Below are 25,448 nucleotides of genomic sequence, written 5' to 3'. Positions count from 1 at the left end.
ATATACCTAAACTCCTGGAAATTGAAATAAGAACACCGTGAATTCATTGTCCCAGGAAGGGGAAACTTTATTGACACATTCCTGGGGTCAGATACATCACATGATCACACTGACAGAACCACAGGCACATAGACACAGGCAACAGAGCATGCACAATGTCGGCACTAGTACAGTGTATATCCACCTTTCGCAGCAATGCAGGCTGCTATTCTCCCATGGAGACGATCGTAGAGATGCTGGATGTAGTCCTGTGGAACGGCTTGCCATGCCATTTCCACCTGGCGCCTCAGTTGGACCAGCGTTCGTGCTGGACGTGCAGACCGCGTGAGACGACGCTTCATCCAGTCCCAAACATGCTCAATGGGCGACAGATCCGGAGATCTTGCTGGCCAGGGTAGTTGACTTACACCTTCTAGAGCATGTTGGGTGGCACGGGATACATGCGGACGTGCATTGTCCTGTTGGAACAGCAAGTTCCCTTGCCGGTCTAGGAATGGTAGAACGATGGGTTCGATGCCGGTTTGGATGTACCGTGCACTATTCAGTGTCCCCTCGACGATCACCAGTGGTGTACGGCCAGTGTAGGAGATCGTTCCCCACACCATAATGCCGGGTGTTGGTCCTGTGTGCCTCGGTCGTATGCAGTCCTGATTGTGGCGCTCACCTGCACGGCGCCAAACACGCATACGACCATCATTGGCACCAAGGCAGAAGCGACTCTCATCGCTGAAGATGACACGTCTCCATTCGTCCCTCCATTCACGCCTGTTGCGACACCACTGGAGGCGGGCTGCACGATGTTGGGGCGTGAGCGGAAGATGGCCTAACGGTGTGCGGGACCGTAGCCCAGCTTCATGGAGACGGTTGCGAATGGTCCTCGCCGATACCCCAGGAGCAACAGTGTCCCTAATTTGCTGGGAAGTGGCGGTGCGGTCCCCTACGGCACTGCGTAGGATCCTACGGTCTTGGCGTGCATCCGTGCGTCGCTGCGGTCCGGTCCCAGGTCGACGGGCACGTGCACCTTCCGCCGACCACTGGCGACAACATCGATGTACTGTGGAGACCTCACGCCCCACATGTTGAGCAATTCGGCGGTACGTCCACCCGGCCTCCCGCATGCCCACTATACGCCCGCACTCAAAGTCCGTCAACTGCACATACAGTTCACGTCCACGCTGCCGCGGCATGCTACCAGTGTTAAAGACTGCGATGGAGCTCCGTATGCCACGGCAAACTGGCTGACACTGACGGCGGCGGTGCACAAATGCTGCGCAGCTAGCGCCATTCGACGGCCAACACCGCGGTTCCTGGTGTGTCCGCTGTGCCGTGCGTGTGATCATTGCTTGTACAGCCCTCTCGCAGTGTCCGGAGCAAGTATGGTGGGTCTGACACACCGGTGTCAATGTGTTCTTTTTTCCATTTCCAGGAGTGTATTTACTTCTGTATGCATCCTCTTTGGTTTGAAGCTGGCACAGTACTTACAGTAGAATATCTTTGGCTTCCCTCTGACAACCATGCCTCCATCCTTGCTACCCTCCCTGTTTACCTTTCCCCGTTGCTTCATAACCTGGGTTGTGAGTAACTGAATCCACTTTCCCTTCTTCCCTTTTTTCCCCTCTCTCCTCCCTGATGAAGGAACAAAGTTCCGAAAGCTAGGAATGTAAATTTTCAGTTCTGTTTTATGTGTATCTATCGGCTGTACTGAGCTGAGGTAAGTACTGGCCAGCCCCTCTATCTCTTTGTTAGAAATGAAATACCCTCAGGCTTCAAAAAGAATGAAATAGTATTAATGCCAAAGCACAAAGATATATTGCTGAACTATCATTTTAATAAGCAATGGTTCCAGAAGGCTAGACTGAACAGGTAGAAGCTGAGTTTAAAGAGAATCAGTTTTAGTTTTGTTGAAATGTAGTAATATATGAGGGAACAGTTATCTCAGAAGATAGTTTTAAGAAAGACAAATATAGATTTATAGCTTCTGTACATTTAGAGAAAGCTTCTAACAACCATTTACCATTGAACATCAATGCTAAGTCAGTTCTATTTGCAGATGACACTTCAGTGCGGACTAAAGAAAATAGCTCTACAGAAATCACTGACTGCGTTGTAAACACTATGGATTCTCTGGAAGCCTGGTTTCAATTAAATGGTCTGAAACTAAACATTACAAAAACACAACTCACACAGTTCAAAACAAAACGATATAAACCAAATGAGATCTATGTCCTACATAAAAATGAGAAGATAGAACCAGCAAGCACAGTGAAATTCTTAGGACTAAACTTGGACAAAAACTTAAGCTGGCAGGCACACTTAGAATATTTAGTTAACAAACTAAATAGCCTTTCTTTTGCAATGGGAATATTACATGACGTAATAGACATGGACAGCCAAAAAATTGTGTACCATAGTTACTCTGTATCTGTCATTTTTGGGGGTAATTCAAGTTATATGGTAAGGATATTAAATCTTCAAAAAAGAATCATTAGGAAGATGTGTGCCAAATATCCAAGAATCTTATGTCTCCCATTGTTTAAAAAACTAAATATATTATCTGTCCTGTCACTATACATTTTTGAAATTCTAATTTTTCTGTACAGTAAACCTGAACTTTTCAAAGAATTTCACTTCAAGCACACTTACACAACTAGGCAAAAACAAAATTTTATGCTCCCTCCAGACTGCTTAAAGCTATATTCTATGACTCCTCAATACATTAGCATGAAAATATACAATAAGTTAAAGAGCTGTGATATTCTGAGCATGAAAATTTATCTAAAGAAAAAATTACATGAACTCTTGGTGGAAAAATATTGTTATTCAGTGGAGGAGTTTATGAATGATGAGGTGATAATTTAAACAGAGCAACTAACATCTCTGTAAAAAAAAGTAAAAGTATTGTACTGCTAGAATTTTTTTTTTATAATTATATTTGTTGTTATTTTTAAGTCTGTAAACTAAATACCTAAAATTATACACTGACATGTCTCCAGTACAACAGATCATATGATCTGAATATAGTATGTTATGAGATGAAATAAATCAAATCAAATTAAACAATGCTGGCTGGAGTACAACACACCCTTTAGAATTGTGAGTTTCTGAGGGACCAAACCTTGTACAGAAGCCAGATGGTAGTTCCATTTGTACAGAAAACTGAGATGAATTTGTAAAATGAACTTTGGTTCAGAGAGAAGAAAGGAAAACAAATATTACAATTTACTGTAGATATGTCAGAGATAGAAGTTTAATAGAACTGCTAGTGTCTTGAAAAAATTAACAACAGTACAAGAGAAACAAGGATAGTGGAGTGAACCTGAATTCAATCAGGCAATGCTGAGGGAACAGAGTTAGGAAATGAAACACTAAAAGTAGTAATGAGCTTTTCTGTTTGGGCAGAGAAATAAAAAATGGCAGCAGAAGTAGAGAAGATATAAAATGCAGTTTGGTCACAGCAAGAAAAGATGAAGTGCAGCCATGTACGGAAAGTAAATGTGGGACATAATACTACAAATAAGAAGAGAATAGCTTTTGAAATGCAGTACTACAGGAAATGCTGAAGATTAAATTGGTAAGCGGGTAGCTAATGAAGAGGTACTGGAACAAAGTGGGGAGGGGAAATAACAATGTGAAAAGTATAGATTGCTACTCATCACATATAGAAGTCATTGAATGCAGACAGGGGCAATGAAAAAGACTGGTAAACATTTGAGCTTTTGAATGAAAAAGTCCTTTGAAATAGAGAAACCACACACATTCACACAAGCAAAACTCTCTCTCTCACACACATGCAGTCACTGTCTCCAGGCCCTGGCGTCTGACTGCAACTGTGTCTGACGTGAGCAGCAATCTGTTGGAGTGAATGTGGGGGTGAGGTGGAGGCTTGGTTATAGACAGAGTTTCCACTTACACAGCTCAAAAAAGCTAATGTTGGTAGGTATAATACAGATGGGAACTGTCTCTACAACACATTCTTTGTTCCAGTAACCACTGTGGCATCAACCTTTCTTACTCCCTGTCCTCCACCAACCTTCCCCCACACCAAAACTACACCTGCCTTCCATCTCACTAATGCACCTACATACTAGTCTTTCCCCCTTCTCTATTCCTCTCCCCTCCACTCTCCCTTCTTCCTCCAACTACTGCTCCCCCTCCCTACCTCTCTCCTACACAACTTCCTGACACATTATCTAGTGGCCCATCCTGTCCCCACCATGTCCCTGCACAGCTCCATAAGCAGTGCAGCATCTTCCCTCACCCCCACCTCGCTGCTACGCCAACCCATCCCCACCTGATGCCTTCTCCTTACTCCCATCACTCTCTCTAGCAGACTTCTGCTCACATCAGGTGTAGTCAGTCACAGTCTTGAAAAATAAAGATATTTAATTAGTGTGCAGTGGATTCATTATAGAACATTTTGGATGTCAAGTTGGTTATCATTGTCTTAGAATGATCTGAATTATTTTAGTACCAGTAACTGAAAATCATTTTTGACAACATACACATACTTTAATTTTTAACCAGTGTAACTGCAATACATACTTTACTCTTGAGTTGCAGCACCTCATCGGTTCGTTTTCGCAGCTCTTCGGTACGCTCCTGCAGCTGGCGCTCTGTCTTTTCGAGTGATTCACGGGTTCGGTGAAGCTCGACTTCCATCTCCAGTACACTGCCAGTACCACTACTGCAGCTGGACTCTCGTCGTCCCCCTGGCTCGCAAAGTAATGTCATCAGCTCTGACATCGCACCAGATAACATTCCGGGCTGAAATATGACAATTTTTAGTTCACCAAAAGTAGTAGTGGAAACGAAACTATGTCACAAAAATGAAACTTCTGAATTAGTTCTTTAGTATTAGCAGTAGGATCATTTGAAAGTTAAATACACGCATAAAAAATAAGAATTGCAAACCATGTGCAAATTTGAAGATTGGAGATTACTTCTTGGAAGCTGCAGGCATGATAGCCTGCAAGCTAAACTGGAAATGATGATGGTATTTCAATTGAAATTATTAGAGCTAGAAGAGGCACAAAAAATAAAATAAAATAAAATAAATCACTCACAAAATTGAAATTTTCTGGCAAATTAAAACTTTGGATTGGGACGTGAACGTACAATCTCGCCTATCACAGACAGTTCTCTTAGTGACAGCTATCCAGGCAGCCTCAAAGCTTCACTTTCATCAATACTTCTCTCCTACCTTCCATCTTCACAGATGCTGGTAAGGGTAACGTTCACAAAAGACAAGGTTCTAAGTTCCAGTACCAGTCCAGTGCACAGTTTTATTCTACTTAAGTTTCAACACTGTGCGCAGTACATTGCAAAGTGAAAAATTTATGCTATTTACAGAATGTTTGTTGAGGAGCACAATTCTTCAAAATTATTTCTGCACAGTTTAAATTGTTACTATATAGGATAGACAGTGGACATCAAAGAGGTTTAAAGGAGGAAAGCTCACTTTGTATTATTGTGAAATAGGAGAGAGAGCATCACAGGTAAGATATGAGAGTCGGGATGGCAGTCATCAAAACAAAACATTTTTCAGGTGCCAAGGCCTTTTCACAAAATTTCAATCTTTGACTTTGTCCTCTGAATGCAAGAATATTGTGTTGACTCCCACCTACATAAGGAGAAATGACCATTGCAATAACATAAGGTAAATCAAATTTTACACTGAAAGATTCAGATGTTTGTTTTTCCCACGTACTATTCAAGATTGAAATGGTTGAGAAATAGTCTGAAAGTGGTTCTGTGAACCCTCTGCAAAGCACTGAAATGTGAATTGCATCATCGCTATGTATATGTAGATGAGAACATTGCTGTAATTGTTATGCTTCCCAAGAAAGGAGACTAACAAGTAAAAAAGAACTATAGACTTACTACCTTCTTTTCTGTGATGTACATCAATAATATCTTTACCAACTGAGCAGAAAAACTATCAATTTTCAACCAATCAAAGAAACAAGTTGGCTTTACAATTAGCCACTGCCCAGTGGATCAAGTTATGAAGAAATTACAGAACAACATAATGAGCATGCATTTCCCCTCAGTGTATGAACTAAAAAAATCTAAGAAAGCTTTAAAGTCAGTTTCAGCAAAAACTGTAATAACAGCCCTGGACACAACATATTGCTTCAGGCTGGTTTACTCGATGGTATACAAGGATCATTCAAAAGGTGAAGACCATTTTGAGCTTATGAGCCATGCAATTCCACTTCCATCCTGACCACCAAGTCATAGACCTTCCTAATCATTAGTGCCAATATGATGTTAACAAGCAGGAATGGTCATTGACTGTTTATTTGTTTGATTTTGGAATGTGTGACAAAATTAATGATATTCCAATATGGTTTCTGAATGAAAAAGTCCACCCTATCAAAATTTACAGACAAATAATTGAATTTAATGGAAATATGATGAGTGAAGCCTCAGTTCTAAAATGGTGCATCACATTTAACAGCAGATGAATGAATATTCATGTTTATGAGTGACAGGCTGACTTTCAGCTGTGCCTGACAAGACTTGTGTTTTCATGAAATCTCATGATCAATTGTTTATCAAATTGTTAGTGGTGATTTGAGCTATAGAGAAGTGTATGCAAGGTAGGCTTCTCAATTTCTGACAGATGAACACAAAAAACAACAAGTATGAGCTGCGTCGACTTTTCTGACTTGGTACGAAGATGATGGCAAAGAGTTTTTGAACCACTGAGATTGATGAGACCTGGCTTTCACACAAAATCTAGAAACAAAGTTCCAGTCAATGGAATGGCATAATTCATGATTCCAAAAACCAAGAAAAGTCAAACAGTATCAAATGGGTGTCCTGATTGACTTTAGCCCAGAGCAGAGACCATAAATGCTGCTCCATTCAAAACAAACTGCATGGATTGTTGTCCAGAGGTATTGTACTTCTTGATAACAACATTTGCCTGTATTCTGCTGCATTGGTGAAGGATTTGCTTTGGCAGTTTAAATAAGAAATTTTTCAACACCTTTCTTATATCCCCAATTTGGTCCCCTGTGATAAGCATCTTTTCCCTAAAACAAAATATTTTTTGGATGGAAAGTATTACAGATATGACAATGAACTGAAGAGGACATTAGTGATCAATTCAAAAACTTGGTGGTAATTGAGTATGCAGAAAGTATTGGAAAATGTTTAAATTTTTGAAGCATCTATGTAGAAAAATAGCTAAGATACCAAAATATGTTTTCTTTCATTATCTTGAATAAAAATATCTGGACAAAACAAACATTCTTTACTTTTAGGGTGACCTTTAACTCATTAATGCTAAAAGTGTCCATTAGGCTTCGTGCAGATAGCAGGAAATTCAGAATTTAAAAAGGAGTCAGGCATGATGATTCTATAGCAGCTAACTGATTCTCAGCAGAGCTAGAGGAAGTTTTGAAATTGTTAAATTGGGAAAATGAAGGAAGAATAAAAAGTTAATGGAAGATATGTGAAGTAACTTCATTTTTCTCTTTATATTCTACTTCCACATTCAAACTTCACAATTAATGGAAGGATTTAATGGGGAAATTGTGAATGTATGCCTGGAAATGAAGTATAATCAGGATGGTTACTGGGTTAGTATAGCAAAGGACAATGGTGGGAAGTTAATACGTGCATATAAAGTCTTTATGGTAGCATATGAATAAAATACTGTAACAAGCTTTTCAAATACTGTTCAGAGAACTGTTCCACATTTCCAGAATGGATTGGATCTTACATTTTTCACCAATATAGAAGTAAAAATAAATGTATTGTTCCTGAGTGTACATTCTTTTTTTATTGGTTTATGTATCTACTTATTCTGAAGCTTGGATGTCAACCATTTGTATGAGGTACATTCAAAAAGATATGAGCCAGAGGCCATAAAATGAAAACCACTAAAAGGATTGTAATGATATTGTCTGCAAAGAAAGGTATGGTTCCTGTAAGAGTGCAGTCTCTTGTGGGACATGGGTGCACAGCCACAAGATGACTGAGCAACTATGCACAAGTGTTTACTGTCCACTGCACTCAGTCATGCTAGAAACAGTGAAATGAAGGTTTCAAAAGAAGAGCTGGGGTTGTATCACATTTTGTGTGGTGGGGATCCTACATCTTCCACTGGAGACTTGATCATTTGGGCTCTAGTTCGAAATGATGAAACCAGGTCTTGTCTCCATGTATGCCTCATGACAGGAACTCGTTCCCTTCCTTGGCATATTGCTGCAGCTGTTGAAGAGAGAGTTTCATTCAATATGCTTACTGTGCTGGTTGAAGACTCAAAGACAGCCATTGAGTGCAAACTTTCGAAATTTCAATCTGTCATTAATGATGGCTTGAATATTTCTGATGCTCAATCTTCACTCTGTGGCAATGGCTACAACTTGCTGGTATTGAATAATGACGGCCTCCGGTTTCTGGGCAATGGCATTTGTATTGCAGTGTGGCATTCCAGACTGCACAACATCAGCCAAAGAAATCCAGCCTTCACAGATTCATTTGTGCCATGCCTTGACCCTTGCAACATACGTGAAACAATTTCCATACATTTATGAAATTCTTCAATGAATGTCATTCCCTGCACTACTTTTTCAGGGAATGCACTGCACCCCTTTGCTCTTCTTCTGAAGCTTCCATTTCATTGTTTTCAGCATGAATGAGTGCAGTGGATGCAGACACATGCATACGGTCACTCTGTCATCACATGGGTACACACCTAAGTCCCTCTAATGGAGAGTGCTCTTATAGAGACCATGCTTTTTTCCACTGCCAGTGGCATTACAATCTTTTCAGTGATTTTCATTTTACAGCTTCCGGCTTATTTGTTTTTGACTGCATCTTGTTGTTGTTGTTGTTGTTGTTGTCGTCATCGTCATCTTCAATCCAAAGACTGGTTTGCTTCAACTCGCCACACTTCTCTATCCTGTGCAAGCCTCTTCATCTCCAAGTATTCTGTTTTGTCTACTTCATTTATTGAATTTTTATATTTTCTCCTTTCATCGATTAAATTCAATATTTTTGCATTACCCAAGGATTTTACTAGCCCTTGTCTTTTCACCTACTTATCCTCTGCTGCCTTCACTATTTCATCTCTCAAAGCTACCCATTCTTCTTGTACCATATTCCTTTCCCCTGTTCTTGTCAATCATTCCCTAATGTTCCCTCTGAAACACTCTATGACCTCTGGTTCTTTCAGTTTATCGAGCTCATATCTCCATAAAATCCTGCCTTTTTGCAGTTTCTTCAGTTTTAATCTGCAGGTCATGAGCAGTAAATTGTGGTCAGAGTCCATATCTGCCCCCTGAAAATGTCTTAAATTTAAAACTTGGTTCTGAAATCTCTGTCTTACCACCACATAATCAATCTAAAACCTTGCAGTGTCTCCAGGTGTCTTCCATGTATACAACTTCCTTTCATGATTCTTAAACCATGTGTTAGATGTGATTAAATTATGCTCTGTGCAAAATTCTACCAGTTGGCTTCCTCTTTCATTCCTTTCCTCCAGTCTATACTCACCTACTACTTTTTCTTCTCTTCCTTTTCCTACTTTCGAATTCCAGTCCCCTGTGACTATTAAATTTTTACTTCCTTAACTATCTGAATAATTCTTTTATCTCATCATAAATTTCCTCAATCTCCTCCTCATCTGTAGAGTTAGTTGACATATAAACACGTACTACTGTGGCAGATGTGGGCTGCATTAATGCGTTCACTATGCTGTTCATAGTTGCTTATTCACGTTTCTATATTTTTTTGTTCATTATTAAACCTACTCCTGCATTACCCTCTTTGATTCTGTATTTATAATGCTATATTCACCAGATTAGAAGTCCTGTTCCTCCTGCCACTGGACTTCATTAATTTCCACTATATACAACTTTCACCTATCCATTTCCCTTTTTAAATTTTCTAACCTACCTGCCCAATTAAGGGATCTGACATTCCACGTCACGATCCGTAGGATGCCAGTTTTGTTTCTCCTGATAACAATGCCCGCCTGGGTAGTCACCACCTGGAGATCCGAATGGGGGACTATTTTACCTCTGGAATATTTTACGCATGAGGACATCACCCTAATTTAACCATATAGTAGATCTGCATGTGCTTGGGAAAAATTATGGCTGTAGTTTCCCCTTGCTTTCAACCATTCACAGCACCAGCTCAACAAGGACATTTTGGCTGATGTTACAAGGCCAGATCAGTCAATCATGTGGACTGTTGTCCCTGCAACTACTAAAAAGGCTGCTGCCCCTCTTGAGAAACCATATATCTGTCTCGCCTCTCAACAGATACGCCTCTGTTGTGGTTGCACCTCTGGTATGGCAATCTGTATTGCTGAGGCACACGAGCCTCCACACCAATGGCAAGGTCCATGGTTCATGGGGGAGGGACTGCACCTAATAATATTCTTTTCATACAGTAGTTTTCCTTTAGCTGGATAACTAAATATTAACAGTAGGAACATTGTGTTCCATTGTGTTTCCATTAATTAAACAGAAGAGAAATGTAAAGGTTTTGCTGAGTCAAATATAAACGAGTGAGTAAACAATCAAGAAAAATCAATAGCTATGAACAGGTGACCATTGTTTAACATCTTAGCAACTGTTGTTAAGTTTGAAGTACATATGTGCTCTGCACACTTGTGGAGTGAATCAATATACTTAGAGCATTCGTAGAGCTTATGCTGAGTTTCATCTGCTGGGTGCATTGTAATAAGAGCCTAAGTATTTGTCACATGTTACAGGGAGGGGTGGGACAGCTGTCTTATGCTGTTATGGCTACAACATAATTTATTGTATGTTTACCACAATGTAAAAGGTGTTTTCCTCATACAAAAGAGCTCTGTTATGCATGCTCAAAATTCATCAAGCAGCTTTTGCACCAAGATTTCGATCAGAAGTAAAATTTGGAAATGAGATGTATCGCTTGTAATATTCTGTCTGAACAGTTCTTTGTTGCCAACTACAATGTGAAGTTGCATGCCATTTCTCGCACTTCCAATGCACTTTCATTACAGATTCACTCTTATTGTTCTAAATTCCTGAACTGCAAGATATGCTCCATCCATCCTCGTGACACCACATTTTCCAACATTATCATGGCAAAGATAACCCTTTCAAGAGCTGGGTACCTTTGAAACTGCTCAACTGTTGTAACACCTCATTTTCTCATTATATTTAGCAAACTTGGGTGACACTACTTACAAAACATATAATTTATATTTGCTTAAAGATGAGATACCATCAGTTCCTAGGCATCATTAAACAATGAAGATAAGGAGAACAAAAGCATGCATTTGCTTGGTGAGTTTACATATAATTTGTCTTGCAATGATAGTGAAAATCTTGAGACAGAATTGCTGGACAGTGATTAAGTTCACGAGGAATATCAGTACTACTGACATATACATATAAATGAGTATTCCCAATCCTAGCTTTCTGAACAATAGTTCCTTTCTTGGGGAAGAGAGAGGGATAGACTGAGGAAGGAAGGAAGATTAGGGTTTAATGTCTTGTTGACATTGAGGCCAGTAGATATTGACATAAGCTCAGAATGTTTCAAGACTGAAAAGGAAATCAGTCATTCCCTTTCAAAGGAACCATCCTGGCATTTGCCAAGAATGATTTAGGAAAATCAAAGGAAACAAATTTGGATGGCCAGACTCTGATTTGAACCACTGTACTTCTGAACACACATCCACTGAGCTAATCACTGCACCACCTTGCTTGGTAGGAATACACTGGGGAAGGAAGGGCAGGATGGCAGGGACCTACCCTGTAATTAGAACAAGGGAAGCAAAAGTTTGATTCCTCTCACCTTGAGGTCTTAGTGATGAGACCTTCCTTTTAAAACTTCGTAATGCTATCCTTCTCTCCTCCCTGAGAAAGAAACTACTAGTTTAGAAAACATGGATTGTGTATGTACTTTTATTTGTGATTATTGATATTATTGGCATTTGTCCTGAAGGTTTATATTGTCCAACAAAAAAATGGTTCAAATGGTTCCGAGCACTATGGGACTTAACATCTGAGGTCATCAGTCCCCTAAAATCTTAGAACTACTTAAACCTAACTAACCTAAGGACATCACACACATCCATGCCCAAGGCAGGATTCGAACCTGCAACCGTAGCGGTTGCGCTGTTCCGGACTGAAGCGCCTAGAACCGCTCGGTCACACTGGCCGGCATTGTCCAACAGACCTGTATTGTAACTTTATAGCTTTCTTAAGAGAATTCTCCTTTTGATATGATAAATGTTTCATGTGTCAAACAGGGTCATAAAAACTAGGTTTACAAACTTTAGCTTATGAAACACACTGGAACGACACTTCAAAAGCCTAGCCATTGTTATTAATTTTGTATATGCCTGTGTGATACTTGGCATTTTGTCATGAGCACAAGTAGTATCCTGTCTGCTGTGTAGTTGTGTGTTTCAATACATTGGCTAAGTCTCACTTTATAGAAAAAAAGAATGCTTAGGACAGAAAACAGAGTTACAAATAGACCTGTGCTATGAGTAAAATTGTTCTCACCTTTAAGATGTCAACTGGTATACTGTCCATGGGCAATGATTCAGGATCTGAAGTTATTGAGTCATTTCTTTTCCTGTCCCATTCTGCACATAGTCTCCTCAGTTGCAAATAAACTGAGAAAGCTTCTTCTTTAATTTTCACCTGAAACATAAAATTCATACCATTAAGAACCCTGCTATTGCTAATATATCATACAACAATGTACACTGACCAGCACACTCACATTAGCAAGAGTTTGAATACATTTGTTTTACTTACTATCTGCTTATAATTTTTCACAATGCTGTTAAGTTCCCTGAACTGTATCAACTATACCACATATGTTTTGATCATTTTTATTGCTTTTGCCTCCCCAAATCCTCAATCCACATTCATATTTTTGCAATTCTGTGTACTTTATTCTGATGACTCATTAAAACTTAACATAATTTCTTAATGGCCTTCTACAGATGAACAAAACTTAAATTGTAACATAGCACCTGAAGACATACATACTTTCCTGATAGCACAAAATTTTGTACAGTGCACCTTACAGAGTTTGTGTACTGATTTTGACTACCAGAAGTTCAAATATGTCATAAGGAACTGTGGTTCAGCCTGGAGCAAACATTTTTGTATTGTTTTACTCCCTCTTCAGTGAATTTTATTTACTATCTGTTGAACAATATACAAAGCATTTATGCATTGTGATTTAGCAGTTCTTGAGAGCACAGTATTTACATTACTGTGAAGTATTGACAGAAATATTAACATGAAGAATGAATGTATACCTTATTACTGTATCACAAGTTTGTTTGGTATTTGCAGCACAGCTGTAATTACTGCTTTGCAATAAGTCATCTGCAGTTAGTAAGTGTTTATCATTTTTTAATGTAATTTTGCAAAAAATGTTTTAGTCCTAGTATGATATTATCCATTTTTCAGATTTGTTTTTTCCCCTTTTTCTATTGCACTATTGTCACTTACTATTTTTGACTAGAAGTTTATAGGTTAAAGTAGTGTTTTTTAAAAAAAAGGGTTGACATGATTATGATTAGGCTTCATGAAATGTTGATTGGAGTGGGGGAGCAGACTATGATTTCACAAAACCTAATCAATATCAGCATACATCACAACACATTTTTTCAAATGGTACCGCAACCTCAAAAACACTAGTTCAAGAGTAAAACAACGAATCTTTGTTAACGACGTAACATAATAGTAGTGCAATATAAAAAGGGGGAGAAAATAAAACTGAAAAATCGATAATATCATAGTATGCATAAAACAACTGAGAAACTATGTTTAAAAAGTTGATAAATGCTTATTAATTAGAGATGAAATTCTGAAAGCAATAATTATAGCAGTGCTGCAAATACCAAGTAGACTTACAAACACCAATAGGTAATAATAAAGTATACATTTATTCTTCATGTTAATATTTCTGTCAATGGTTATAGTAATGTAAATAATATAATCTCACAAACTGCTAAATATCGCAATGTATAAATTCTTTGTATGGTGTTCAACAGATGCTAAATGAAACCCACTGAAGATGGAGAAACTTCTCCAAAGCATGTATGGATAGTAAAACAAGAAGGAATTGTGTTTGCTCAAGGCATAACCATGTTTCCCAATAACATATTAGACAGCAAACATAGATAAGGAAACAGCTTTGAGCACAAAACAGAAGTTCAAAATTCACATGCAATTTGTCACTTCTGTATCTAAGAAAAAGGGTATTTTAACTCCAAGAAAATTTTCTCTATTGTGTCAGATGTTTGCAATATGAATACATTGTACCTAGATGATATGCTGTGATGATGAATATACAGATAATTGAAATCACCACTGAACTACATCAATAAATGCTCTGTTTTGAAATGTACCTACCGCATCTGGTGTAAGTGTTCCAAGGAGTGGTGATGCTTCTCCATTGGCTTCATTTTCACACTCCATTTCGGCAAGTAAGGAGCGATGGCCGGCAACTCCAGAGCTGTTATTTGAGGACGCTGCTGCTGTGGATGCGAGTGCTTCCAGTCTCTCACCAAGGGAGCCATTTGCTGTTCTGAGGTGATCAAGTTCCCGTTGTGCATTCCTTAGCTGTAACACAAATAAGGTTTGTTCATATCTTTCGTATCACTGTGCAACTTATGACGAAGCAAGCTGGGATACATTTACTTCCCCTCTTGTTTTGACATCTGCCTCCTTAAATTAGTTTTTTCACTTTTAACTAATTACCATTAACATACATAAATATAATCTGCTTTTCATAAAAGAGAAAGGTTGGCCCTCAGTTTTAAAGTTTTGTGCTTAGTTTTGTCTATGTAATTGATTATCTAATTTATTCTGATTATTTCTAGTTAATAGCTTTCATTATAGGGTGAAATCAATAATTCTTTCATAACTTAATTTCTATTGTTGACTTATAAACAAATATAAATTCTATACTAATTGTAAACATTTGCAAAGTGAAACACTGGCATTCTTTAAGTATTTATTTGGCTCTATGAGAAAACATGTTAGCATAGCCAGCTCTTAATTAATTCCAAAGTAATTACCAGTTTTGTCCAAAGTATTGTTTGCATAACTACACTCCTGGAAATTGAAATAAGAACACCGTGAATTCATTGTCCCAGGAAGGGGAAACTTTATTGACACATTCCTGGGGTCAGATACATCACATGATCACACTGACACAACCACAGGCACATAGACACAGGCAACAGAGCATGCACAATGTCGGCACTAGTACAGTGTATATCCACCTTTTGCAGCAATGCAGGCTGCTATTCTCCCATGGAGACGATCGTAGAGATGCTGGATGTAGTCCTGTGGAACGGCTTGCCATGCCATTTCCACCTGGCGCCTCAGTTGGACCAGCGTTCGTGCTGGACGTGCAGACCGCGTGAGACGACGCTTCATCCAGTCCCAAACATGCTCAGTGGGGGACAGATCCGGAGATCTTGCTGGCCAGGGTAGTTGACTTACACCTTCTAGAGCACGTTGGGTGGCACAGGATACATGCGGACGTGCATTGTCCTGTTGGAACAGCAAGTTCCCTTGCCGGTCTAGGAATGGTAGAACGATGGGTTCGATGACGGTTTGGATGTACCGTGCACTATTCAGTGTCCCCTCGACGATCACCAGTGGTGTACGGCCAATGTAGGAGATCGCTCCCCACACCATGATGCCGGGTGTTGGCCCTGTGTGCCTTGGTCGTATGCAGTCCTGATTGTGGCGCTCACCTGCACGGCGCCAAACACGCATACGACCATCATTGGCACCAAGGCAGAAGCGACTCTCATCGCTGAAGACGACACGTCTCCATTCGTCCCTCCATTCACGCCTGTCGCGACACCACTGGAGGCGGGCTGCACGAAGTTGGGGCGTGAGCGGAAGACGGCCTAACGGTGTGCGGGACCGTAGCCCAGCTTCATGGAGACGGTTGCGAATGGTCCTCGCCGATACCCCAGGAGCAACAGTGTCCCTAATTTGCTGGGAAGTGGCGGTGTGGTCCCCTACGGCACTGCGTAGGATCCTACGGTCTTGGCGTGCATCCGTGCGTCGCTGCGGTCCGGTCCCAGGCCGACGGGCACGTGCACCTTCCGCCGACCACTGGCGACAACATCGATGTACTGTGGAGACCTCACGCCCCACGTGTTGAGCAATTCGGCGGTACGTCCACCCGGCCTCCCGCATGCCCACTATACGCCCTCGCTCAAAGTCCGTCAACTGCACATACGGTTCACGTCTACGCTGTCGCGGCATGCTACCAGTGTTAAAGACTGCGATGGAGCTCCGTATGCCACGGCAAACTGGCTGACACTGATGGCGGCGGTGCACAAATGCTGCGCAGCTAGCGCCATTCGACGGCCAACACCGCGGTTCCTGGTGTGTCCGCTGTGCCGTGCGTGTGATCATTGCTTGTACAGCCCTCTCGCAGTGTCCGGAGCAAGTATGGTGGGTCTGACAATGTGTTCTTTTTTCCATTTCCAGGAGTGTATATCTGTGAATTTCATCATTTAAACAAATAATTCAGGCTAACTCTTGTAGTAGAAGGAGCTGCTAAAAAGACAGAATTTTTCAATTTATTCAGTTAATTGAATGAGTTAAGTTTTAATTGTAATTACTGTAAATTAAACATCAAAAAATGTATAGTTTCAGTGCCTATTATTGTGAGGGCATATAAGGGCCCAATTTTTTGTCCCGAGACAGTCCCCAGTAGAGTTTCAGACGATGAACCTGTGTTGGTTGGAACAACAACAATACATCAACTTAACTGTGAACTAAGTGTAATAGGCTGTGTGTTAAAACAATGACAGTGTCTATTCAATACATACTGTAATATTCTGCAAGACTTGTGAACTATGTGGTTAGCTTTTTACTGCACATAGATATTCAACAGTAATCTATGGTAGCGGTATGTTGATGTTTGTCTGAAAACTATTAATGAGGTTTATCGAAAGTTAAACAATAGTGCACTGTCCATATTAACTGTGTACACTGGGGGGTTGTGAACAGTGGAAGTATAGAACTGTGAAATGCAACTGTGCACCTGTTGGCTACACTTTTTACAGTAGTCAGTATTGAACTTCCACACCCCATTTTTCAGCCAGTATCACAACTCAGTACGTTGACACCAAGAACTATCAATAAAGAAATAAAGCATGCGAACGTCACAGACTGTTGCATAGATGATGAATAAATTATACAGTGAATAACTGAGCTAGATCAGAAATGTAAGGGCTATGGTATGAAGATAAGCATCTCCAAAAAAGTAATGTCAGTGGGAAAGAAATATAAACGGATTGAGTGCCAAATAGGAGGAACAAAGTTAGAACAGGTGGACGGTTTCAAGTACTTAGGATGCATATTCTCACAGGATGGCAACATAGTGAAAGAACTGGAAGCGAGGTGTAGCAAAGCTAATGCAGTGAGCGCTCAGCTACGATCTACTCTCTTCTGCAGGAAGGAAGTCAGTACCAAGACTAAGTTATCTGTGCACCGTTCAATCTTTCGACCAACTTTGTTGTATGGGAGCGAAAGCTGGGTGGATTCAGGTTACCTTATCAACAAGGTTGAGGTTACGGATATGAAAGTAGCTAGGATGATTGCAGGTACTAGTAGATGGGAACAATGGCAGGAGGGTGTCCACAATGAGGAATTCAAAGAAAAACTGGGAATGAACTCTATAGATGTAGCAGTCAGGGCGAACAGGCTTAGATGGTGGGGTCATGTTACATGCATGGGAGAAGCAAGGTTACCCAAGAGACTCATGGATTCAGCAGTAGAGGGTAGGAGGAGTCGGGGCAGACCGAGGAGAAGGTACCTGGATTCGGTTAAGAATGATTTTGAAGTAATAGGTTTAACATCAGAAGAGGCACCAATGTTAGCACTGAATAGGGGATCATGGAGGAACTGTATAATGGGGGCTATGCTCCAGACTGAATGCTGAAAGGCATAATCAGTCTTAAATGATGATGGTGATGATGATGGTGATGATGATGAGTGAATAACTGAAAGTAAAGTAATTGTTCAGGAATAACCTTCACGTGATTATATTTCAAAAATAGTTGATTGCAAATATTCAAACTAATTATTTCTCTGTGTTTTACAATCAATGCTTGAAAGGACAAGAACAACCTAAAAAGAAAATTTTAAACATCAGTACTTACTATCAGAAGAAACGCCAGTATTGCCTATAGACACACATAGAAGTACACAGCCTATCCTACATTTTGGAACTAATAGTTCCTTCCTGGGAGAGGAGTGGATCATGAAACATTAAAAATAAATGACAGGTCACTCAGACTTGAGGGGATGTTTTGGCAGATTTATTGTGCAGTCCACATATCATGCCAAGTAACTCACATTTTCAAAATTGAGAATTTCCTTTTTTTGTAAGACTTATGCAGATGAAGACACAATTCAAGAGGCTTTGATAAATTAGTTGTGAGAGGAGGCAGAAAACTTCAGAGTGGTTTGCAGGTGTAAAGTAAATAAATGTGGATGCAGTTAATATGAAAAGATGATGTTTCAGGTAAATTTATGCACTGTTTTAGTTCTTTGTTTCATTATGATTAGTAGCAAGAAATATCAATTGCTTTATGCAAGCTATATTATGTGAGGTCACATTACAAGGTGTTGAAGAATGTATTACCTTATGGAAGAATGTTTCTTTCTGCTAAAGATATGGTCTCATTTAATTTTTGATGAAATAAGTTACACATTACAGCAGAGAGAATTCATTTTAACTAAGCACATTAAACATGCAAGTTATGCCAAGAGTGCCTTCACTGAAAAGTATGGCAAGGATGCATCAAAATAGTTCAGCACCAAATGGCTGTCTAAACCTCAGAAAGTAAGAAATACATTGGAAATCTGAGGTAGGAAGATTTTAGATAAAATGTGCATATGGGTGTATTTCCAATTTTGCTAGACACGAAGGTTGGAAAAGTATGTTTACTGTTGTGGCGATGCCAGAGTGGCCTACTGGCAAGGGGTTGGCAAGTTTGGGAACAAAAGAGTTTCAAAACAAGAGCACTGCTACTCGACACAGCAAACGACAGGCCTGGCTGTAGTGCATTCTTGCTTGATCACATGACTCGGTACAACCACATTCCAGTTCAAAGGAGTGTGCAAGGTTACCTCATAGTGCAAGTACAAAAAGTGATTACAGAAACTGTCATCATGAGCAGTTTTGGCAGGCTGTTATTAATATCATTAAATTAATTGATGCTGAAAAGGAAAAAAAAGAGCTTCTGTGCAGGCCAGAATATACATGGAAAAATTAGCACTATGATCTAAAAATTATGGCAGTAAGGAATTGATGCTTAGAGTGGTATTCAAATATTAACCTCAAAGAAGACTAAGTAATGTGCACAACACAACAGATACCTCATTGACAACATGAATGAATTTGTGATATTATGAACCATACAAAGAAATACAAAATCTGTGATGATTTCACACCTTTTGTTGCAAAGAACTGAACTTTAATTGTAGTAATAATGTGCAAATCATACGGTATAGCTCAAAATGTGAAATAATACACATTACACTGTTAATACATTGATGAGCCAAAGCATTATGACAGCTGCTGTTCATGAAACTGAATGCCATCTGGCAGCATTGCAGGTATGTTGGCATGGATTGAATATAAGAGTAGAAGAAATGAATAGAGAATCATTAAAAAGGGAAATCTACTGACATAAGCAACTTTGACAAAGAGAAGACTGTTACGGTCCAGCAGCTGGGAACGACCATCTCAGAAACAACATTTTGGGTTGCCTCCTCACGTGCTACTGTTGTTAGCACTATGGAAAGTGGATGAAGGGTGGCGAAACTGCAGGTAGGTGATAAAGTGTTTGGATCCACATCTCACCACATACTACAGAGGCTGGGGGCTTACCCAGTCTGTAAAGCTGGATAGGCAGCAATCTTTGGCTCATCTGATGACAGTGCAGGTACATTACACTGTTTGGCACACACTGCTGAACATGGATCTCCACAGAGGATGTATCCTGTGTGTTTAGCTTTGATAATGACATCATTAATTACAACAGTTGGCATAGGATCATCAATATTAGACCATAAATCAATGGAAATGTGTGTCTGGTTGGACGAATCACATTTTTTGTTACACCATGTTGAGGGTTGTGCCAGGATATGCCATTAACAGGGCAAATCACTGTTCAGAAGATGTGCTCCACCACAAAGGCTGATGGGGGCAGCATAATGCTATGGGGGACATTTACCTGGGCTGTTACAGGACCTACAGTAGTAATCAAAGGCTATGTGAACATCATTGCAGCCACCTGCATCCATTTCCTGCTTAGTGTCTTCTCTGATGGCAATGGAATTTCCAGTGGGATAACTGTCTATATCACAGAGCTATAATCATGCTACAGTGGTTTGAGGAGTATAATAGTAAACTCACACTTATTTTTTGCCCTCCAAATCTGATTTGTGCTCGATGGGACTCTACTGAGAGCCAACTCTGTGCTTACAAACCAGCAGCCTGTAATTTATGAGAATTGGGTGGCCTTTGCATAAACATTTGATGCCACATAACTCCACAAATCTAGTAAGGACTTGTCGAATCCAGGCCACACAGAATCATTGCTTTAATGTGGTTTTCAAGGAAGACCAAAAAACTGTTAGGCAGATGGTGATAATGTTTTGCCTCATCAGTGTAAATTATGTCAAACTACAAGGGGCATTCAATAAGTGATACAACACATTAATTTTCTGAAAGCAGGAGGCTTTTATTCACGATTCCAATACCCCATATTATTCCCCACTCTTTTCGTTACAAAACCCTATTTTTCAGCATAATCTTCATTCAGTGTGATGGCCTCCTGCTGCCTTACTGAGGGGGCCTGTGTGCCCGCATGTTACCAGTCTTCTGCTCAATGTCAGAGCCACGGTCTTTCTGCACCAATAATCTCCCCTATCATCCATGTACTGCTTCCGGCCTTCATTGGGCCAAACAGATGAAGTCAGAGGTGCAAGATCTGAGATGTAGAATGAATGAGGAAGAACAGCCCAATGAAGTTTTGTGAGGTCCTCTCGGGTGTGCAGACTTGTGTGAGATCTTGCATTATTTGTGTTGCCACGAACAAGGAGAAGTTCATTTGCATTTTTGTGGTAGTGAACATGCTGAAGTAATTTCTTCAATTTCCTCAGGGCAGCCCAGTAAACTTTAGAGTTTATCATTGCACTATTAGTGAAGATATGAAACAGAATATTGTCTTCAGTATACCAGAAGACTGTCACCATGACTTTACTGACTAAGGGTGCAGCTTTGAACTTTTTATTTGGAGGAGAGGTGATGTGGTGCCACTCCACAGATTGTTTCGAGTTTGAAGTGATGAACCCACATTTCAACACCTGTGAAGATGTTCGACAAGATATTGTCACAATCACTCTCTTAACACACAATCAACTTCACACAGATGGTCCTTCGTTGCTCTTTACGGTCTTCCACAAGGCTACGAGGAACCCAGCGGGTACACATCATTGAGTATCCCAGCTGTTGGACGAGTGTGTCACACTACCAACAGAGATGTCCAATTGAGCAGCAAGATGTCTGATTGTGATCTGTTGATCATCTCAAATGAGATTGTCCACATGTTCCAACATTGCAGGAGTCATAGCTGTGGGTGGCCAGCCAGCATGCAGGAGATGGGAGAGTTTTGTGTGACCTTGTTGTGATGATGACAGGGGCCTCACCCAATGAGTCACTGTGCTTTTGTTCACTGCCAGGTCTCAGTAAACAATCTGCAAGTGCCTATTAATATCTGTGATGCTCTGGTTTTCTGACAAAAGTAACTCAATGGCATCTCTCTGCTTTGAACGCAGCTCCATTACAGACGCCATTTTGAAGGCTACATATAGCACTGTCACCTAACATAACTTCATGAACCTATAGGGATTGAAGCAGATATATTCCATGATGTCCCATAACAAATTCCTCGTTCTGTCAACTGGCCTAGCAAAAAATTGTGTTGCATTACTTATTGAATGCCCATCATATTAGTGTGTGACGAGTATTGTGAAACAAAAGTATTGGCCTGTGTTTGATTCATATTATGCTGTGCATTGGCATACAGACGTGTACCGTGTGGCAGCACTCCACTTGTAAGAAGACTGTAGTGTATGCTGTTACTGTCTCCCCTTCCTATTTTTGTGTGTATAAACGACGGTGCTGCCATCGTCTCAGGCCACCAGTTCACTTTGTCAGGTGATATGAAATAAGAGAGTGGTGTATAGATTTGCAACTCACCTGCATCTCCTGGTCGCGCACCTGGTGCTCGAGCAGCACGACACGGTCTGTGGCATCCTCCAGGGCTGCCCTGATGGCATCCCGCTCCTCCAGCAGTGTGCGAATGCGCCGCTCCAGGTCACTCTTCTTCTCTGATAGCAGCTGCACCTGTGTCCATGCTTCATTATGAGTATATTACGAGGGCAGCCAAATCAGTTTTTACAGAAACAATGAAAAAACTTGTTTTCTGCACTGTCAGCTGGGACAACTTTGCCATGTGTCTCAACTTTGCCAGTTTTTGAAAATGATTGCACACTGCTCTGCAAAACTGAAGGACGAGCTAGATAAAATAATATATTAACTACTGGGTGCAAATTAATGAAAGAGTGGGAGCATGTTGCCATAGGTCTTCCAGTCATGAACAGAAAATTGAACACCACATGGTGTGACGTAAGAGTAACTGTAGTGCCAAATGGGCCCGGCCCCACAACATGGAGGCAGCTGAAGGAAAGGAAAAAGACAATTTGTATCACTCAGAGAGCCATTATGATGCACTGTGGCAGTTTTCTTCATTTCAATACGGCATGGAGACAACATATGGATGACTTCACTTGGGGAAGAATGATTGGAAAACTGGAAGAAGGATGAAGTGTGACGAGTGTAACCCTGTAATTGTTCATAGCATTGTTTCACGTGCATGGGAAGCATTCCAGACCACATATACTGCCGCACGAAGGAGAGTAAGTTGTCGACCTTGGTCAGCTACAGCAGCAGATGACTGCAACATTGTGCAATACGCAAGAAGTGACCCACGTTCAACAGCAGGTGTAATTGCAGTCACATTTTACTGAACTGCGTTGGATGCTATTTCACACTCTACAGTTGCACGGCAACTGAATGGAGGTGGTCACTTTGCCTGACGACCAGTATATCATGTTTCGTTGACACTCGCGTATCAGTGACACCGTTTGCGCGAGTGCCAAGAGCACAGAGACTGGACCAGCGAGTAGTGGGGTTGCAGGCCCTTCTCAGATGAGAGCAGATTCAGTCTGGTTAGTGATTTTGGACTCACTCTCACATGGTGGGAGGTGGGAACAAGTAGTGCACCCAATAACACTGTCAAACATTATTGTTATGGTCGTACAGGTGTTATCGTGTGGGGAAGTATAATTTTGCATGAGTATACTGACCTCCAATTCTTTGAACACTGTACATTCACTGGTCAATGTTATTGTGACAGTGTACTCCTTCCCCAGGTGTGTCTTTTCTGGGATGCATTCAGCCCTGATTTTGTTTTCATGGATGACAATGCATGGCTGCATTGAACAGTGGAGGAGGAGTAGCTCTTGGAACGAGAGGATATTTGGTGTATTTACTGGTCTGCCCGTTCCTCCAATTTAAATCCCACGGAGCATGTGAGAGATACATTGGGGGTGACGTATTGCAGAACCTCTACATGCATAAACGAACGTCCAGCAGTTGTCAACTGCGGCACTGGAGCAATGGAAGGCCCTTCCGTAAGAACTCCGTAACAACCTTGTGACCAACATGGGAGCATGTTGCAAAACATGCATTTTTGTCTATGGTGATCACACACTCCGTTAAGAACCATGTCCTGGACTTTATAAAGTCCATGGAGCCATCATGGATCTCAGTGACTTCATTATAATTATTGTCTTTGGACAAAAGTGTCAGTATTTCCGTCTCATTGCATGTATCTTTCAATTATCCTCTGACTACAAGTTGCTAATATGTAAGGTCCAAGTTCCATTGAGCTATGTTACTCCACAGTGTCACATCATGCAAAAGTCAATTTCTTCCTTCAGTTTTACACACCAGTGTATTTAGCGCTCTGTGAAGTTCCTGACCTAACCAATAGAGGCACCACTGTTCGCATCGCACGTAAAATACATTAACGAGGCAATTAAAATTAACGTTTACGAGGGTAATCCCAAAAGTAAGGTGTCCTATTCTTTTATGAGTACAGAACTCCGTTTGTGTGGCAGTTGGTCACACTGTTATGAAGAGTGCTTCACGAGCTGTGCGTAAACATGCGCACGCCGCGCTGAGCTGTCTTGGCTTGGCAGCCGTTGAGAATGGAGTCCCCGTTGTATGTTACCGCCATGTGCGAATTGCGCGTAGTTACTCGGTTTTTGAACGGAAAGGGCACTGCGCCGATTGAAATCCATCGCCAATTGACGGAAGTGTATGGTGAGTCGTGCATGGATATCAAAAATGTTCGTAAGCACCTCTCACAGAATTTTAACGGAAACGTTGAACTTCCAGAAGGTGTGCGCAAGATGGGTGCCGCGTATGCTGACTGAGGACCACATGGCAACTAGTTGATGCTCCCTGCGCATTTCTCCACCGCCTTGTAGCCGAACAGGACAACTTTCTGGCCTTAATTGTCACGGGTGACGAAACCTGGCCATACCACTTTACGCCTGAGACCAAGCAACAATAACGGCAGTGGCGGCATCCTTCTTCGCCAAAGCCGCGGAAATTCGAACAAACACCGTCTGCTGGTAAAGTCATGACAACCGTTTTTTGGGATCGGAAAGGAGTATTGTTGGTCGACTTTGTGCCCACTAGGACGACAATTAACGCTGACAGGTACTGTGATACTCTGCAAAACTCAAACGGGCAATTCAGAACCGGAGAAGAGGAATGTTGAGCAAGGGTGTACACATTCTCCATGACAACGCTCGCCCACACATCGCTCGGCAAACCGTTGTTCTCCCTCAACGGTTTCAGTGGAACAATCACCCACCCACCCTATAGTCCTGACATGGCGCCCAGTGACTATCACTGAACATTTGGCAGGAAAGCGATTCAGTTCCGACGACGAGGTGAAAGAAGATGTTCATAACTTTCTGAACAGCATGGCGGCGAGCTAGTATGACATGGGCATACAAAAACCGCAACAGCGTCTACAAAAATGCATCGACAGGATTGGTGATTATGTCGAAAAATAGCTAAATGTTCAAGCTGTAAACTGATGTAAACCACTGTAGAAATAAACAGGTCTATGTACTTATAAAAAAATAGGAGACCTTACTTTTGGGATTACCCTCGTTATAACGGCGATTTTGCGTGATTTCGGCGTTATCACCTGTTTACAGTATTTTTTTTTCTTTTTATCTTCGAGGCTTTTTTGTCTACGTAAGTTCCTT

The 25,448-nt window shown here is 40.9% G+C and overlaps 1 protein-coding gene across 1 annotated transcript in view; it reads right to left on the bottom strand.

Moving 5' to 3' along the window:
- The window catches only part of LOC126418966 (bicaudal D-related protein homolog), a 540,337-nt gene that overhangs the window by 9,521 nt on the left and 505,368 nt on the right, over positions 1-25,448 (bottom strand). The window contains exons 4-7 of the mRNA XM_050086013.1: positions 22,297-22,443; positions 14,400-14,609; positions 12,528-12,668; positions 4,543-4,764 (exon numbers count right to left, since the gene is read on the bottom strand). Coding sequence (XP_049941970.1) covers positions 4,543-4,764; positions 12,528-12,668; positions 14,400-14,609; positions 22,297-22,443 — 720 coding nt within the window. The remainder of the gene's footprint in view (positions 1-4,542; positions 4,765-12,527; positions 12,669-14,399; positions 14,610-22,296; positions 22,444-25,448) is intronic.

This window comes from Schistocerca serialis, chromosome 9 (assembly GCF_023864345.2).
Source record: "Schistocerca serialis cubense isolate TAMUIC-IGC-003099 chromosome 9, iqSchSeri2.2, whole genome shotgun sequence".
NCBI classification, from domain to species: Eukaryota; Metazoa; Arthropoda; class Insecta; order Orthoptera; family Acrididae; genus Schistocerca; species Schistocerca serialis.
Note: the sequence above shows the minus strand (reverse complement) of the source record. Positions and strands in the feature narration are given on the sequence as shown.